We start from the raw sequence: 19429 nt of genomic DNA on the forward strand, positions 1-19429 counted from the left end.
ATTCAACAGAAATTAATCCTACTATCTATGTTAATAATATACAAGTGGAAACTGATCAGATGCTGTCTGACTTTTGGAAATTGGATGCTGTACCTACGTTTGACATGCTTACTAAATCGGAGAGAGCATGTGAATATTATTTCAAATCTACATATACGAGAGAGGAAAGTGGGATATATACTGTGAAATTACCATTTCACTCTCCGCTTTCTCAGCTTGGAGATTCCAGACAATTAGCTATGCGTAGATTCCAATCTTTAGAAAATTCACTTCTAAAAAGGCCTCAGATATATGAACAGTATAAGGATTTCATGAGGGAATACCTTGAGCTGAGACATATGGAGAGAGTGCCTGTGGAAGAGATTCTTATTGACTCTACGTATTACATGCCTCATCATGCCGTATTAAAGGAATCAAGTACTATGACTAAACTGAGAGTTGTTTTCGATGCTTCAGCTAAAACGACATCGGGTCTTTCATTGAATGATATTTTGATGGTTGGGCCAAGAGTTCAGCAAGAGCTGTTTCCAATTCTTCTATGGTTTAGAACTCGCAAAATTGCAGTATGTGCCGATGTAGAGAAGATGTTCAGACAAATTCGTGTCCACCCAGAAGATACAAATTGACAACGAATGCTTTGGAGGGATAGTCCTAGTGAGCCCTTGAGTACATTTAGATTAGTGACAGTTACATATGGGACTGCCTGTGCGCCATATTTGTCTACTAGAATAATGAAACAACTTGCATTAGATGAACAAGTGAGATTTCCTTTAGCATCAAAAATTGCCCTTCGTGATTTTTATGTTGATGATTTGCTTTCAAGGGCACAAAGTGAAGAGGAAGCAATGAATGAAATGATGAAAAGGGGTGGATTTCGCTTAAGGAAGTGGATTTCAAACAGTTCAGCTATTTTAGAGAATATTCCCGAGTGCTTACGAGAATCCAGTATTTCTCTTGAAATAAACAGTGACAAGAAAGTAAAAGTATTGGGAATTAATTGGAACAACTCTAGTGATACGTTTCATTTTTCGGTATGCATAAGTGATAAAGAGTTTACTAAGAGGACTATTTTATCAGAAGTAGCCAAAATCTTTGATCCAATGGGATGGTTAGCGCCAACAATAATATACGCGAAAATATTATTACAAGAATTATGGAACTTACAGCTGGGTTGGGATGAACTCGTTGATAAGAGAATAAGTAGGAAATGGAAGCATTTCTATCTAGAATTACCCTTACTTTCAAGCTTACAATTTCCGAAGTATGCCTTGAGTCCGAAGGCAGCAGTTATAGAAATCCATGCTTTCTGCGATGCTTTAGAAAAGGCTTATTGTGCAGTCATCTATCTCCGAACAATCAACCTTGATTCGTCAGTCAAAGTCAGCCTTCTGACATCGAAAACCAGAGTACCGCCCTTAAAAACCCAGTCTCTTCCGAGACTAGAGTTGTGTGCTGCGTTACTTTTAACCAACATCTTACATGCAGTATTATCAGGCATAGAACTGCCTATTAACAATATTTATGCATGGACCGACTCGCGGGTTACTTTGGCATGGGTTTCGTCCGAACCTCGCCGTTGGCTACCTTTTGTGGCAAATCAAGTTGCAAAAATCCAGGAAGCTGTTCCAGGTATTCAATGGAATCATGTTGCTGGGAAAGAAAATCCTGCAGACTGTGGGACCAGAGGTTTTATTCCATCAGAATTCCTACAATGTGAGTTATGGATGAAGGGACCGCAGTGGTTAAACGAATCCCTAATTCATGTACAGCAAAATTCAAGTGTAGAATCAGAGAGTGAAGTTATGTTGAAAGAATTGAAAAAGAGTTTCAATTCAAATGTTTCCAAATTTGAAGAGCCTAGTGTGTTTTCAAGATTTTCATCATGGTTAAAGTTATGTCGAGTGTTAGCGTGGTGTTTAAGATTCAGAAATAATTGTATTAAGTTACCTACAGAGCATATAAAGGGTTATTTATCTACTGAAGAATTCTGTGAAGTTACTTCTATGATTGTTAGGATTGTGCAAAGAGCCGAATTTCCAGAAGAATTATTCTGTTTAGAATCTGGTAAACCCTTGAAGACATCAAGTAAATTACTGTCTTTAAGTCCTTTCTTGGATTCCGCGAGAGTAATGCGTGTAGGCGGAAGGCTCAGAAACTCTACAGTTTCAAATAATCGGAAACATCCTATGATTTTACCTAAGAATCACAATATTACGTGTTTAATTATTAAGCATTATCATGACACGTATCTTCACGCAGGTACGCAGCTACTCACTTCTGTCATACGACATAGATTTTGGATTGTGAATGCTAGAGATATTATAAGAAAGTGTATAAACCAATGTGTTATCTGTCGTAGAGTTAGAGCGCAAACTGCAACTCAGCTAATGGCAGATTTACCCCCTTCAAGAGTTACTCAAAGTAGAGTTTTTTCTCGTGTAGGGATTGATTTAGCAGGACCATTTAACGTTAAATATCGTCCGGGTAGAGGAGTCAAAATCTTTAAGTGTTACGTATGTCTATTTATTTGTTTTACTACAAGAGCAATACACTTAGAATTAGTTAGAGATCTTTCAACAAAATCATTCCTCGCGACACTTAAGCGGTTTATAGCTCGTAGAGGCAAACCGTGTGAAATTCACAGTGATTGTGCAACGAATTTTATAGGAGCTAATAAAGACTTAAGGAAAGCCTTTTCTATTGTTTAACGTGATGAACAGCTACAGGGTTATATTTCTTCAGAAAATATTAAATGGTTATTTAATCCTCCCTCTGCCCCTCATTTTGGAGGGCTTTGGGAAGCGGGTATCAAGTCTATGAAACATCACTTAAAAAGATGTTTAGGAACACTTATTTTAACATACGAGGAATTTTTGACATTAATAAGCCAAATTGAATCCTGTCTTAATTCTAGGCCTTTGGTACCAGCTTCAAGTGATTGTAGCGACTTGGAGGCGATAACACCAGGACACTTTTTAACCGGAGCAGCTTTAAGCGCTATTCCAGAATCTAACCAAATTCAAGAAACCATGAGCTGCAGTGACCATTGGAGGAACGTGCAAAGGTTATTTCAACATTTCTGGAATCGATGGAGCAGTGAGTATTTATCTAGATTGCAGCAGAGATCCAAGTGGTGCACGTTACAACAAGATCTGAAGATTGGTGATATGGTTCTTATTAAGAATGAAAATCTACCTCCGCTACGTTGGAAATTAGGTAGAATTATTAAAGTGTATCCTGGTCTGGATGAGAAAGTTCGAGTGGTGAGTTTACGCACGTCTAATGGTGAAATAAAACGAACTATAGCAAAGCTATGCGCTTTGCCATTTAATTCCTGATTTAGAGACTTTAATTTTTATTTTTCAGGTTTATGCAGTTCAACAGTTTAAATTTATTGTTTGAACCCCCTCGGGACTTCAAGGCTGGGGGTATGTTCGATGTTATGCAAATTGTATTTTTTTCTTTGTACCGAGGAGCGGTGCAGATGCAAATTTGTTAGGTTTTTAAAGCTTGCATTTAGAGCTTTGAGGTTGCTGTGAATTACTGGAGTTTCAACTAAGCAGAGGTTCTTCTGAGTTTGTGTTGGTAAGCCGCTACTGAGTTCGGAGTAGTACCTCAACTTACTTATTTTGAAAGTCAATAAAGAAGTTTCGGTCAACGTTATGATTCTGAGGTTTTTTGGGTTCTATACTGAAGTAATATCAAGTCAATTTACAGTCCACTATTTTTAACAACGGAACGTACATTACTTTGACACAGAATTATCGAAAAATTTAGCATTGTACATTTACTATCCGATTCTGCTACATGTCAATACACTTAACAACATAAATAATGTGAGTATGATGATGAAAATGTGAATATAATTAATGAAACTGAGCTTAGTGAGTGACCAAATACTGTGATCTAGTATCTGCATGACAGGGAAACAGATATTTACTATTTTGGGGAAGCATCCATTACGTTTGATGCAGGGAGCCTCTTTTGTTTGTAGGTAACTCCTCCTGTGCTTCTCATCCACACGATCTAAATACCAGGTTTTGGGAAACAGATCTTCCACCTTTCCTACGGGTGTGTAAGGAGCTGGAAACAGAGTAGTAATAATAATCAATAAAATATTCGCAGACATGTATAAAACTATGAATTTACTACGTGTTTTATTAACATTATACATATTACAGTTTCATAAATAATTAAAGCATGTGACTAAAAAAACTTAAGTTTATTGCCTTTAAAAATCATTAACAATGAATATGATAAATCAATATACATGAAAACATGATAGCATTACCTAAAAACACATACCATACTTGCTAGCATATAAGACACACTTTTTTTCTTCGAAAATAGGTCTGAAAAATGGAGTGCATCTTATATGTGTGGATAATATGTCGTATACATTCATATGTCGTTTGTGAATGGGTCAAAGTGTCAAGAAATGCTGTGAAAACAGAGGAAATGGTTAAATCATTTAAGAAGTGTGGCATTAGTAATGCAGTGGATGATACAGAGGACAATTTGTTGTATGTGGACACAGATGCTGATTTAGAAGACGTTTCAAGTGACTCTTCATTTAACTCTGGAGATGAGTGTCTGGGTTTTGACAAAGGATATTGAAAGGTGTTCTTTCCCAGATAGATTGAGTATTTGCAGAAAGTATTACTTTACATTTAAAATATTGTAAATTCATTATAATGATCAGTATTAAAGTTTTATCCTTCAAAAATGTGTATAAAAATAGGGGCGCATCTTATAGGCCGGTGCCTCATATATCCCAGCAAATACGGTAATTATTTCAAAAAAGTAGATGCATAAATTAAGCTTTTGATACATTTACAAGTTACAACCTTATTTTTTGGCACTTCTAAGAGAACAATAATAAGTAAAAAATTTTACACATTTTAAAATTTACACACTTAAAATTTTTGACATAAAACACAATTTCACCCTAAGGGATTTTTTTTTAATCCCTGTTCCCAACAGCCTTGGTAATGAAAACCATACCTTGATGGTGAGTAGCATTCCTGAGTTTCAGAATTTCTGTGAATTTCTCTGGACTTATTTTCCTTCTGTTCACAAGTCTAGATTTGATGTTTTGAAGACTGTCATGCAAGTAACGTAACTGAGAACCTTTCATGATATCATCCGTGAAACGAAGGGAAAACAGAGTGGCAGCCAAACCAGAGCCATAAGAAAACATCCCTACTCTAATTGCTTTTAAGTCTTCTATTTTTTGACTAAAAATTAAAATAATAAAAATCATGCATTTATAAAAATAAGCAATGGAAAAGAACAAGATCATGAACTTATTTAAATCATGTGCATAATATGGATACAGATAATTTTGAAACTATTTAATCTCTTCAAGCCTCTTGCTGTCAGTTCTTTTCAAGACTAAAGTAGATTAAGCTTTGCTCACAAAAATATGGTTTATGAGCTTTTTTAGCATCAAATAAGAAGTCTAATCAAGAAATAGCTCTATTTGAAAGAATTTATATTCTTTAAAGATAAACAATTTTTTTTATCAATGATCCAGTGTTTTATTCCATTCTTTAAATCCTTGATTTTAAACTAGGATTGTCAAATTTTTTAAAGCAATTCTGAGTAAATATTTCATTTCATATAACAGCATTCACCATTTCAAATTCTACACTAACTTAACAGTTTCTACTAAATGTTTCAAATTCCTCTTTAATGGTATATATTTTAGTGTGTCGATTAAATGTTACATATTCCTGGCCGAGTTATTTTAATGAAATATTTAATCAATACTAATTAAAAAGTGAAAAAATGATCAAGCTTTTGAAAAATACAAATGCAAATTCCTGTACTTAAATTGCGATTCCTTTAACATTAAATTAATCTCATGTGTCCCTTTATAGTAGCTATGCAAATAACTGAAAGGATATTGAAAACATAATCTGAACCAATCTTAATTTCTATATTCCTTTCCTCCAATACTCTTCTTGCCTTATTTAAACTTTAATCTTAACTAAACCTTATTTATTGATAAAGCTATTTTACAAGACAATAAACTTAAAGGTAAGCAGAGAACCACATTTGTAAAGAAACAAAAGAACCTGATATATATATATATATTTTTTTTAATAAAAGTCTATGTTATTTTTTTAACATGAAACTTTTTATAATGTTCAGTATAAATTAAGCAGGTCTGACAACAATTTACAGTCTAAATAAATCAGACAACAATTTACAGTTGAATAACTGGTGAAAGTAATCTGTTAATAGATCTCCACTGCAGAACATAAAAATCTATGAAATTTCATCAAATACTATATAATAGTCATGAATTTAACATCACAAAATATGTTTTTCTTAAAGAGAGGAAATGACAACCCTGGTCTCAACAACTTTCTTCCAATTTACTGAAAATTAGGTTTTCTTATCTTCAAATTCATCCAATTTCAGAGAAATGTTACTGCATAACTATTATTTAAACAGAAATAGCTTCATCAAATAAATATCATGCTAATTCTTTTCGACAGCTTTAAAACAATATTTTAAAATTACTTAAAAACCACAGGAATGAAATATTCTAATAACTGTGCCTCCACCCTCCGAAAAAATTCCGTGCAACAAACACTGTCCTAAATATCTGAAGCTTATATTTGTTTCTCACACAAAACTTTTTTGGATATTTGTGTGTGTATGTAACTTTCTGATAATTTTCTATATTTTATTCCGCAAATGGAAACTTTAGTACCCCAAAAATTTCACATTATTTTCCTTGGCATTAATAAGTACATCACTTTCAGATACTATATTTAACTTTCAAACCTTTATACCAGACTCCCTTATAATAATAATTACCGTAATTTCGCACGTATAGTCCGCAGACACGATTTTATGTAAAAAAAATTTCAAAAATCGTCAGATAGTCCGCACCACCGGATAGTCCACGGACTATACGTCCGAAATTATGTTTATTTATAATATTAATGTATTTTAAATATTTATTTATTTCTTTATTTATAATATTAATGTATACAATATTAATGTATTTTAGAAACAAAGAACTAAGTATAAATAGAAAAAAAGTGCTTACTTACTAATATACCTTCAGAAATAAAACGCTAAATACAAATAAAAAACAGTGCTTACTAATTAATCATATATTAATTAATCACACATTCTACTACATTCACGAAATCCTTCAACGTCCGATTCATCAGTATCAGAATTAAACAGTTCTAATATATTTTCGGGAAGAGTGTCCGAAAGTTCATTTTCAGCATCACTATCTTCACTGTCAGCGATTTCCTTGCTTTCACTAACAATCCTGGCTTTTATAAATCCCGATCGGATGATTGACACTTTAACACTTTTCCAGGATTTATCGACCCATTCGGCAACTTCAGTGTATGAAGCGCGTCTAATATTACCTCCTTTTGTGAAAGTATGTAAACCTTTCGACATCCAGATCTCCCAGCAAACATGTACGCGGGACTTGAAACTTTTGTTCACGCTAATATCCAGAGGTTGCAGAATTTTTGTTCAACCTCCTGGAATAACGCTAAGTTCAGCACCAATGTGTTTTTTTTTTTTTTTTTTTTTTTTTTTTTTTTTTTTTTTTTTTAGCTTCCACCTTTACACTGTCTTTTATGTGTGCTCTCATGGAATCCATAATTAGTACTCCTTTGGAACTGAAAACCTTCTCTCTTCTTCCAAACTTCTTGAAACCAATCGAGCATAATGTTCTTGTTGCACCAACCCTTTTCATTGTTGCACTGTATTATGACGCTTCGAGGAAAATTTTCCTTGGGAATTGTTTTTCTCTTAAAGATTAAGAGCGGCTTCAACTTTGTGCCGTCAGCACAGCAGGCGAGCATCACTGTGAATTGGGTCTTATTTTGACCAGTTGTTGTTATTGATATTGTTTTCACTCCACAAGTATCGACGGTGCGATTCGGTAGACAATCAAATGTTAATGGAACTTCGTCCATATTTATAATATTTTTTAGGGAATACTTCCCTTCTGCAATACCTTTCCTTGTAAACTGAAGAAAAGAAGCTTTTTTTCCATCTACGTCGTCCGGAACACCCTGACACATTGTCGTTCTGCTGCGAACTCTCAAGTTTTTACGACACATGAAGCGGTAAACCCAATTTATTCCTCCCTTGAAATTCGTTATCTGCATCTCTTCTGCCATGGACTTCGCTCGGAGACGGGTTTTAACTGTTGAAATGGAGCATCCGGCATTTCTTTGGTCGAGAACCCATCTCAGTAAATTTTCCTCTAAAGCTGTCCATTTTACTTTTCCATGCCGATTGGATCGCTTTCTTCCCATGCTTTTTAACACATCCTTTTGTTTGCGCCAATTTCTCACCGCTTTCTCGTCCACTTCAAAATAACGGCCCGCTTCTCTATTCCATCCTTTTCAGCTTTCTCAACTACCGTGAGTTTAAACTCAGAAGTAAAACTCCGGCAATGTTTCATCAACGTTATCGAAGATGAAAGACAAAATACGAAAACAAAATACTGTGCAACGTGCTATCCTTGTGGTAAGTGGTAATGAAATGTGATCTTCGACACCACTCACTCGGTGTTGCCAAACCACGCTATAAGTAAACGAATCACGCATTTTTTCGTATGCCAGGTACTTGCTACTAAGGCTCCTAAAAACCGAGCTGACGCATCAACTACTTTTCCCCCTCCTGGCAGTTGCGCTTAAAGCAGTGCGAAGGATACTGGGATACAAGACTCTGGTTTCGCTAAGTGAGTGCTCATATCCCGGCATCGCTTAATGCGCCTGGATCCAGCCTGGATTTTAGGAGCTCTACTTGCTACTACTCATTCGTTCTGCACTATGCTCTATGGTTTACTATCGATACGATACACACGAATGTTTTCTTGGAATCTCGCGCTTTTTTTATATTTGATCATCAGCAGTTCACGACAGCATGTTTTTTAAATTTCAACAATATTAACTTTGAACAAACAGCATATTATCCGCACTGGTGGATAGTCCGCAGCTTCAAAAATTCGCATTTTAAACACAGATAGTCCACGGACTATACACGCAAAATTACGGTACTTAGGAGATTGGTGATTTCACAATATAATTGTGATATCTGGCGACTGTTTGGAGATCAACAGAGTGTGCTTGGCGAATGTAGCTCTTCTCCAAGAAGAGTTAATGTATTTATTGAGAGTTGCATGTTAACCTCGAAAGAGGAAGGTAGTAGATTTCATAATGCTGTAAGAGCGACATATTGCTCTGAGTTATTATTATGCTTTGAACCATATTTTTAGGTTAGAAGGTTAGAGGTTAGAAGCTTAGAGCGTTGAAAACGGAAGTGGAGTAAAGTTAAGCCTAACTCACGAAAGAAGTGCGCATTTGCAAAAGGGAGTAGAAACATGTGAATTATTTAATCGCAAGTTCGAAAAGCTTGATTCTAAAGGAAAATAAAAGAAAATGTTCAAAAACACAAAGAAAGAGGATTTAGTAACAGTTCTATTGGAAATTGGCCAAGAAGCATCCCCAGATTTGAAGCTGGTAAAACTGAAACACAAACTCCAAAATAGCAAGGAATACATCAAAGATGCTGAGTTCGTGAAAGAAATTCTGATTACTACGGCGGAGAATAGAAAAAGAAAAGAAGAAATAAAAAGAATACGGATGGAAGAAGAAAGAATAAGAACAGAAAGAGAACGCTAAATAGAATTAGCGAAGATTCGAGCAACTCAAAATGAAGGAAGTAGAAGTCCGACACCTTCATTCCAAAACACAGGACAATTCTTTGACATTTTCTCCAATTCTTCTTGTTCGGACTTCCACCACTGAATGCATCGCTCGCGAACTTGAAATTCTTTAGCCGCAGCACGATTTCCAATTTCGATCGCTTTCTTCACTGCCGAAAGCTTTAAAAGCCGCTTTATAAATTTTTCTTCAAGTAAAAACCATAATAGTAATATTTTTAAAGCATGAATGATAAGTTAAACAAAAGCAAGCTACAAAACAGTAAAAACGTGTAAGGATGAACACAGCACTTGCCAAGCAAATGTAGCTGTTTCCATTAAAAAAAGGGGGTGTCATAGGAAAACATAGGCAAAACCCCAGAAGTTAGCAGAAAGTACATGCATTACGGTATCATTATACGGAACGCCATCTGCCTTAGTTAAGCGAGTTTGAACTTATTGCATTGCCTTAGTACAATCCGAGGTTGGAATATTGCAGCGAATTTTAACATAACCATTTCGCTTGTGTATAACTTACAATCTGAACTAGCGAAGTTTTAAGGACAGAGGAAAAGTAAAATTCCTTCGGATACGCTGCTCCGGCAGATACGGTGCAGACCTAAATTTTAAACTTTTAAACATGTATAAGCTGCAGCTTATGTTCCCGAAATTATGGTACATTTAAACAGATGATCAGAAAAAATCCCAAATTCGGAATTGCCAAAGTTGCGACAAGTCCGGATCTCGGACATTGCACTATAATGTTTGTAATGCTTGCTGCAGCTTGGATAATATTCTCAGTGGAGGCAGCTACATGAACAAAAAGTTCCAACATTCTTGGTGAATGCATATTCTGGATTGGATTAAAACAGTATCTATGGTAGAGTATACTATTAAAGAACAGCCCCTTTTCTGAATGATTTTACTTATAATGTCCATGATAATCATTAAAAATAACTTATTTATAAAACAACATAAGTATTTTAATCAATGCATAAGTAGTTACAATTATTATAATTACCAAAAATCATATACATCAAATTACCTTGCTATAAAAGAAACAAGGCAGGCATATAGAGAAGGAGTATACATGTTGCCCACTTCTTTAGCAATCAAAAGGCTGGGTTTTGTTTTCTTTTCAAATATAGATTTGCTATGATCCACAAATGCTTTTTCCACTTCTTTATTAAAGTATGTCTCCTCCAATTTAAGGTTACTACAATAAAATCGGCAACAATTTAGACATACATAAAAAAATTATTTTGAAAATTTTTCTTAAAAACTTCATATTATTTGAACAAAATAGAAATTCTTATTTCTTATTTAACTGTATTTAAAATCACTTTTACATTCTTGATATTTCAAAACATTGCTGAATAACATCATAATCTTAGACTATGCAGCATGTTTAAAAAAATTACTAAATATCATTTAAATTAATTTATCACAGACTTACAATGGTTCTAATTTAAAAACTGAATAAAAAATCTTTAAGAATGCAACAATTTTGTTAACATGACAGATTTGGGTAGAAGCAACTAAAACCTGAAATTGTTTCCCTAAATATTCAACAGAAAGCTAATTTCAATCCTATTTTAAATTGTTCCCTGTGGATGCAAGAGAAAACAAATTTTGACAGGAAAAGTATTTTTTACAGTTTTGGCAAAAAAAAAAAGTCCACTTTCATGTAGCCAAAATTAAACAACATATTATTAATTAAAATTTTTAAAACTATATAAATACAGAAAATTTCCTAAACTTTTCAAGACAAAATCAACATGGCTTTGCATTTCACCATTCTAGAAAGAGCCAAGAAAACTCAAGTTTTTATCAGTTTTCATATTCTTTTCATGTTGAAGTAGAAGAGAGATTTGTAATACCAGAAAATAATTTTATTGAACACTTGATTCAGGATGTTAGAAACAAATAGCATAATACTATACTGGGAACAGCCATTTGAAGATGATTTACCTATTTTGCTAAGAATGAAAATATGCAGAAAATTGGAAAGGTTCTTTGCAGTTTTAACAGGGCACCGCCTAGGCCCATTCCTGGCAGATATGCAGCAAATGCCCTGCATGCAGGTGCCAAATTTAGGGACACCAAATTTGATAAGTATCCTGTAAAGTGAAGTTACCTGTGTAAGGACAAATACATCATCCACTCATTTTTTTGTCCAAAATTCAATAAAAATGGTCTTTTTTGTCCAAAGGCCAAAATAAATTATTTAATTATGTATTTATAATTATTACAAGGAGATGAACCAAAAAACTTGCACATAGGCACTTGAACCCGCAGGAAGGTGCCAGCATCACCCACCACCAAACATAAATGCTGACATGAAATCTAACTGTAAGGAATTGCAGACCTAACTACTTATACAGCTTCATGAAACAAGAAGAGGTATTTCATTAAATTCCTAACAAATGCAAAAAACAAAGACAAATACTCCCAAAATAAGAACGCAAATGATTATTCCAATCCACGTTTGTCATTAATTTATTTCTAACTTGAGTAGACAGAATTCTATCAACATCAGCTCAATGCCAGATATAAATTAGTTGCTTAATTACAAGGAAAGGAATATGCCAGAGTAGGAGAACCTTTTTACCATAAAATTAGGCAGTGATAAAGGAGGCCACATAAGTGATAAAGGACACATTTAAATTAGGCAGTGATAAAGGATTCAAAAGTTGATATAAATGCGACTTTTGTGAAATTAGTATAGTTTTTGTATAGTTTTATCACTTTATTTCATTATATAGAAATAATGTAAAAAAATTTTAAATCATTTATTAAAATAAAAATTTAGAATATAAAATATTTTTGCATTCACATAAATAACAACATATATTTACTCTTTCGAATAAAAACAATAAAGTAGAAGTATTTTTCAATACATTTATTACATTATAAAGAAAAACAATAGAAATTAATTATATTACATTATAAAAAGCCAACATAGCAATAGTATGTAATAATGTTAAAATCTGATGGAAAATTTAATTTAGTAGGATATCTGCATTTGTTTCTTTCCTGAAAATGACTGAATATTTGAATCAAGCTTCATAACCCGCAGCCTTAGTATACCCTCTAAATGAAAATCTGTAATTTGCAATCTTAAACTAGTTTTAATTTTTGTCATGACAGAAAATGTTGACTCGCAGCAGTACTTCCAAAGCAGGAAAGTAAACAGTGTGCATGGTCTCGTAGGCATGAATACTCAACAGCATTTTGCCAGATTTCTATGTGATCATTTTTAGTGTCAAAAAGCCATTTGAGGATACTATCTTCCTGCAACTCAAATAACTCCATTTGCAGTTCCATAGGAGCTTTGGATATATCTATTAAATGTGGTTCAAATGCCAGTTTCATAGCAAAAGTGTGCTCGTAAAAAATCTAAAAATCAGTATATTCTTCTATTAAAAAGTCCAAGACACCTACATGTTCATCAAATGTTTTATTTTTACACTCTTGCTCATTCAATATTTTTGCTAGCTTCGGAATTCATGATGACGCATTGCATCTATGCGAATATAGTTCACAATTGAAACAATTTTATCCAGAGTGTCTTGCAAAATGGTTATTTTTGCAGAAAATTTTTTTCAAGTTTTCCTTTTTTACTAAAGCAATAAATCCTTCTCTTTTAACCTCTCATGGAAGGTGCACCATCGGTGCAGACACTGACTAAATTACTGACATTTAATTGTTATCAATGGCATAGTTCTTGAAGTTTTTCAAAAATGTTAAATCCGTGAGTTGTTCTAGTGAGTTATAACATGATTAATATATAAAACTTGTGCGAGTCATTTTTATCAATGCTTTTATCAATTAATTTTTTATAAATTAAGCAATGAATTTAAATGCTTTCGTCTAAATAAACAATTAAAAATAGACATCTTCATTTTGTATAACCATACAAAGTTGCTCTGTTACATTTTCAGCTAATTTGTGCTGCCGATCTGTTATAGTTCTTGAAAGAAGAAATTGTTTGGATTTATCAACTTTTCCTGGACCTAACAATACCTACTGCTTCAACAATACATTCTTTAATTATTTCTATGTCACTAATTGGTCTGCCTCTTTTCCCAAGTACATGTGCTATTTTGTAAGTACCAGCAAATACAGTGGTATTGTCTTTACAGAAGCATTAAAATACACCTGTTGATGATGTTTTTCATTTTTCAATTTTTGAACTGCAGCCTGTCGAGATTCACCTTCTAAATTGAAATATTTACATTCTTTACAAGCCAAATAGTGTTTATTTGTGTTTGCCTCCTTCAAAGTAGTCAAAACTGTATTACACAATAAACACATCATTTTATCTTTCACAGAAGTAAAGAAATAGTGTAATACTCTACACTAAACATTTGATTTTCTTCTCTTTCAGTTTGAAAAGGTGGAGGAAAAAATGAATATCAAATATTATCTTTAAAAAAGCATATACTTACTAAAATACAATAAAACCGTGTATTAGTAAAACCTAGGAATAAATAAAACAATAACTAGATTTTCAGAATGGCCAATACCAATACGAGATGGGACTGATACAAGCACGCACAAATAACTACACATCACCAACTCTGCAACATGCAGGGCAATGCTGAGGGGTGTGGGGCAGAGGGAGAAAAGTAGGTACTGTCTGTCTCTCAGAACAGCCACCTTCATGGTATCTGGCGGGTGGCAGTTGCTATAGCAAAAGGGTTAGTGTATTTCAAGTAAGGGTGAACCATGGCCAAAAATAAGAACAAAACAAAAGAATTTCTATTGTTGGATGTTGGCAAACTAAAACATGCATCAGAATGGCAATAATTTCAGACTATGAAGGACTGCTAGAACTGCAACACTGCAGCATTCTATTTCATGTTATACTCAATACATGACAGCACATTAGTTAATTCTATTAACTTTCAAATTGCCATAATCTATATAATTAAATATTAATTAATACAAGAGCTAGAGGTTGCACAAGAAACTCATACAGGCCGCACCTCTGGATTTCCTCCTCTAGTCCCCCACCTCTAAAATACACTTTCAGTTTTTAGTTTTCTGAACAATATCTTTCAGTATGGGTAATATCTTTGTTTGGAAAGAATTTATCAGGGATGCTTAGTCATTTGGAAATTACCAACTTGTATAAATTCAGATTTTTTTAGAGTACTTCGAGAGGAAAAGAAACTGAATATGTCAAAAGGAAAATTACTGAATTGATGTTCATTCTTCACGCTCATTCAAAATAATTTCACATAGCACTAATGAAGTGAAAAAAAACATATGACCACATTGGCACAAAATATGACTAGAACCCTATAAACCAGAATGTACCACTGAAAGAAAGCACATTCAGTTGTATTTAGTTATAATTTTTCATTCATAAATAAGACTCTAACAGCACTAATTTTATATGTTTTAGAATTAAACAACAAGAAACTAATAAGAAAGAAACTAATAACAAGTACATAAAATAAAATGGCTGCTTCTTTCAAATGTATAGTAAGAAACACAATATGTTTCACTAAAATATATGAACTATATCAAAATTCAAGCACAATAATTGTTTAAACAAAAAAAGGGGGAACATAATTTACCGATATGCTTCTAGTCCTCTATATTCATTATTCATGTCTGGATCAGGATCTCGTATGAAATCATTAAACGAAAGGCGACCAAGACTTTTCTGCACTAGCTTACAGTACGGAGTATGAAACAACATAGCATCTAAGTCTTTCAGGGTAAAGCCCATTTTATCTGAAAAAAAAATTTTAATCTACACAGATATTTTAAACAGAAAATCCAATATCTGAATAGTAAAGACGATGCACATTAAACTTTGCTTTTATTTAACAGAAAATAAGTTACTAATACCACATAAAAATTGAATTTATATCATCAACTATGCCAAAATCACAAATCTAGAAATTTGCCATTTCCAGCAAAAGGCATTTAAATGTTTTGATATGCATTTGATTTTGAGAAATTTCAAGTTACAGACTTATGTTATATTAATTATTTTATGTGTTCTCTTTGTTAAGCCTCATATGTGTCACTGTTAGATAATCTATAAAATCACAACTACTGAAAACCTAAGAAAATAACTGAAATATTTAAGTACTTCATATGTTCTGATTGTATAGACTGACAACTTAGAAAAGAGCTTTGATCTACAAAAACTTCAAAATAAATTTATCTTCATAATTAGTAAGGAGGTTTTTGAATTGTTTCTCAAATTCCTCTTGCTTCAGAGGCATTCAAAAACAGTTTTGTGATATGTATATAAGCTACATTATTTTTCAATGGTCATTCCTTTATTCTATTTATCAAAATATAAAGTGCAATGAAAAAATTTCATTTGAGGTGCTGTGGCAATGTGTAATTAAATTATAATGTCCAGATTGAAGATATATAAAGGCGGTGATCTAGAAATGCAAAGGCATGTGATTATCATCTCTCTTCTCTACATATCAAGAAGTTCAAGAGCGAGCTGAAAAGTGTTAATCACTCTGTCCTCTGACAGCTGCAGGTCACTTTTAGAGCTGACACACAGAACTGAGAAACTCCAAAGAGTTTACCATGAGAAATTAAAGTGAAACATCTAGCAAACTTCACAATGGGGTTATCTTATGCCTTTCTTTAATAATGATGATTTCAGTTAGAAAATAATGCAGAGGCGGGCATATCAGCCCTTTTAATGCAGTAGACACAAATATTCTAACTGAGAGGCACACCAAATGACAATGACAATAGGACAATTACATTTAATGCTAGCACCAATTTTAATTAAACTGATGTAATTTATCAAATAGCACAGAACTCTAACAGAGACCTATTTGATTGCCCTTTATGCTTGCCAACTGCCAGTTAATCTGACTGAATTTTTACAAAGTCAGCACAGAATCATAAGTTAGCTAACTTCCCTTACATAACAGCCTCCTCTCAAAATAATGATTTTCTACGCAGATCTTTCTCTAAGTTGTCAGAGTGCAGAACATCATCACAGAAACATGAAACTCCCCCCAAAAAATAAAATTCTTCAGGAAAACTTTGAGGGAATATGAAAGAAGGAAATAGGTTGCCTCAGATAATAATATGCTTACCTTTCTTCCTTCTATCTTGTACATTACAACCTTGGGAGAAAATAAAAGATAATACAAATGAGGATCTCATGTATTAAAATATATATATTACACACACAGGCAAAAATGCTGCCTCTGAAAGCTATGTGGAAAAAAAGTACATATATATATATAAACAATATATATATATATATATATATATAAACAATATATATATATATATATATATATAAACAATATATATATATATATATATGTACATAAGCAGTGAAATAAGCACTTGTAATTTCTGAGAAAAGCTAGAAACCCAATATAAAATGTTTTTATCTAGAAAATGAGCAAACAAATATAAAGAAAAGTAACAATGGAGAGAGTGGATCTCCCTCCTGAACTGAAAAGTTAAAAATGAAATTTATGTAAATCTAATACATCTCTTTAAATGAAATTCACATAAAAATCCAAATATGTGAGAATTAGTCCTTGAATGATTACGAAAAATTTAACTCATAATTACTGGCAACAACAAAAAGCTGAAAGCAGTTATACATTAATTACACATAGGAGATAACGCTGGAGTTTTCAAAAACATAGATCATTATAAAACATTTCCCTTTAAATTTTTGCATCAGCAAACAATAAAAAAACAAAAAGTTATGTGTAAAATATTAAAAACAATATAAAGAATACTAATATACTACACTTTGATCTTAGCCAAAAGGCCGAGAAGCGATACTAATATACTACTCCTATTTCTCAATTTGCTCTATACCTCAAATATTTACTTACCATCAGCTTTCATTTTATTCCAGTATTGAATTTATATAGTGCCACTTTTTTTTTTTTTTAACCAATGTTGAATATTTTCAATGCCATTAAAAAACTGGAAGCTTTTTTTACATTATTTAAAATACATATTACGTTTTTGTTTAACTGGATAAAAACATAGCTAAAACTTCCTTACCTTTAGATTTATAAAACTTTTCTGCTTTCCTGCAAAATCCTTCATAGCATTTATCTAGTGCTTTAGCATAGCTTTGGACAGACAGCTTTCCATCAACAGTAGGATATTCGCTCATTAAATTAGGTTTATAAAAATCATATACATGCTCCATATAAGTTGAACGCAAGCCTAAAAAGATTTCTTTATTAAATATAGTAACTCAAAAGCAATCTAAAAACATAACAAAAAACCTTATTTAGCACAATAAAGAAACAAATGCCTGTTGAAAGTCTTGAGAAACTGGCATACAGACAGTATTCAATTAAAAATATTAAAGTTTGAAATATCTCACACTTTTAACTACATATTAAGCAGCGTAAGTTTCCTTTAGATCTTTTATAAACAACAACTAGATAACATTGTCTTTTAAAATTTCAAGTTCTTCACGAAACAACTTCAACTTCACGAAACAACAGAACCCTGCAAAACTCTTTCTGTCATTTATTAAGTTACCAACATTTGGGGAAAAAACTAGAAATAAATAATCATTATTAAATGATTAAATTAGCTTCAACTAGCAGTGAATGATTCAACCTATCTACAAACTATTTATTCCAAAGGGAACAGGAGTTTTTAGTAGAAGAAAATTGTTTTTAATTACTGTTTTAATTATATTCAATAAAATTTTCAGCCAAAAATATTTGTATTCATATTTTATAGAAAATAATACAGTACAAAGTCCGTCGGGACTTCGCCGATTCCAGATTAGGGGTTTTTGCGGATTATAGATCACCAATTTAAATCTTTTAAGATGACATGCATAAATTATACAATTAAAAATATGAAACCGTAATTTATAAAATAAACAGCAATTATGATCTAAAGGGTATCAAAATTTACAATTTCTTTCAATGTAAGTTGTTTAAGTTGCTTCATTTTTTGTGCTAATACTTCCTCTTTAATTCTATAAACACACATAATTTCTTTCTTGTTCAGTTACAAAGCACCACTGTTAAAATCCTGTAATTGCTGTGTCGAGAATACTGACTTGTCAATCGAAAGTTTTCCGTTTTCAATAACAATAACATTCAATAACATTTCGTTTTCGTTCTCTGTCACTTTCTTCACTATCGGAAGTCCGCATGTGTAAACGCTTTACTGGGCTTTACATACATGCGTAGTGGGCATGTGCATCAAACGCGCATGCATAAGTTCGTGGCTTTGAGGTCCAAATTATAGATCATTCCGGATAATGGACGTCCGGATTACGGACTTTGTACTGCATAACATACAAATATGAGCAAAAAGGCTATCTACTATTCCCATTCTCTTTCTTCCCCTCAACCTCCATAAAAAAAGGGAAAAAAAGGATTAGCTCCATCCAAGCCATTTCAAAATTACTATTCAAGCACTCTTTTCGGGTCAGCCTAACAGATTAGCTCCAAAAAACTCTTTATACTACATATTTCATATCTCTCATTTTAACTTTCGAACTTTTATCCCCCCACTAATCTGAAACTACGATTATTTATTCCAAGACTGTGAAATATAAAAAAGTTTGCTTCGTTTAAATACTTTAAGAAACTTATAACTTTTATAGCTTTCAAAAAATCCTTGCTTGCCCAGATAGAAAGGCTTTTTTTCTATATTTTCTGACACAAGAATCTTTTAGGTTTTATTTAAAAGACTCTCAAATGGACATCATATAAAATGGAA

The 19429-nt window shown here is 32.8% G+C and overlaps 1 protein-coding gene and 1 pseudogene across 5 annotated transcripts in view; both read right to left on the reverse strand.

The window, feature by feature from the left end:
- Hmgs (hydroxymethylglutaryl-CoA synthase) overlaps nt 1-19429 on the reverse strand; it is a 91328-nt gene that overhangs the window by 15905 nt on the left and 55994 nt on the right. For 3 of the 5 annotated variants that reach the window (XM_035362226.2, XM_035362229.2, XM_035362227.2), the window contains exons 4-9: nt 17735-17902; nt 16795-16824; nt 15289-15448; nt 10746-10916; nt 5005-5237; nt 3941-4083 (exon numbers count right to left, since the gene is read on the reverse strand). In XM_035362226.2, coding sequence (XP_035218117.2) covers nt 3941-4083; nt 5005-5237; nt 10746-10916; nt 15289-15448; nt 16795-16824; nt 17735-17902 — 905 coding nt within the window. The remainder of the gene's footprint in view (nt 1-3940; nt 4084-5004; nt 5238-10745; nt 10917-15288; nt 15449-16794; nt 16825-17734; nt 17903-19429) is intronic. The other 2 variants (XM_035362231.2, XM_035362230.2) reach the window with 2 other exon arrangements.
- On the reverse strand, nt 17426-17504 carry LOC118191426 (U2 spliceosomal RNA; annotated as a pseudogene).

This window comes from Stegodyphus dumicola, chromosome 2 (genome assembly GCF_044657685.1).
Source record: "Stegodyphus dumicola isolate Sdum_Otavi_A_Nest chromosome 2, ASM4465768v1".
NCBI classification, from domain to species: Eukaryota; Metazoa; Arthropoda; class Arachnida; order Araneae; family Eresidae; genus Stegodyphus; species Stegodyphus dumicola.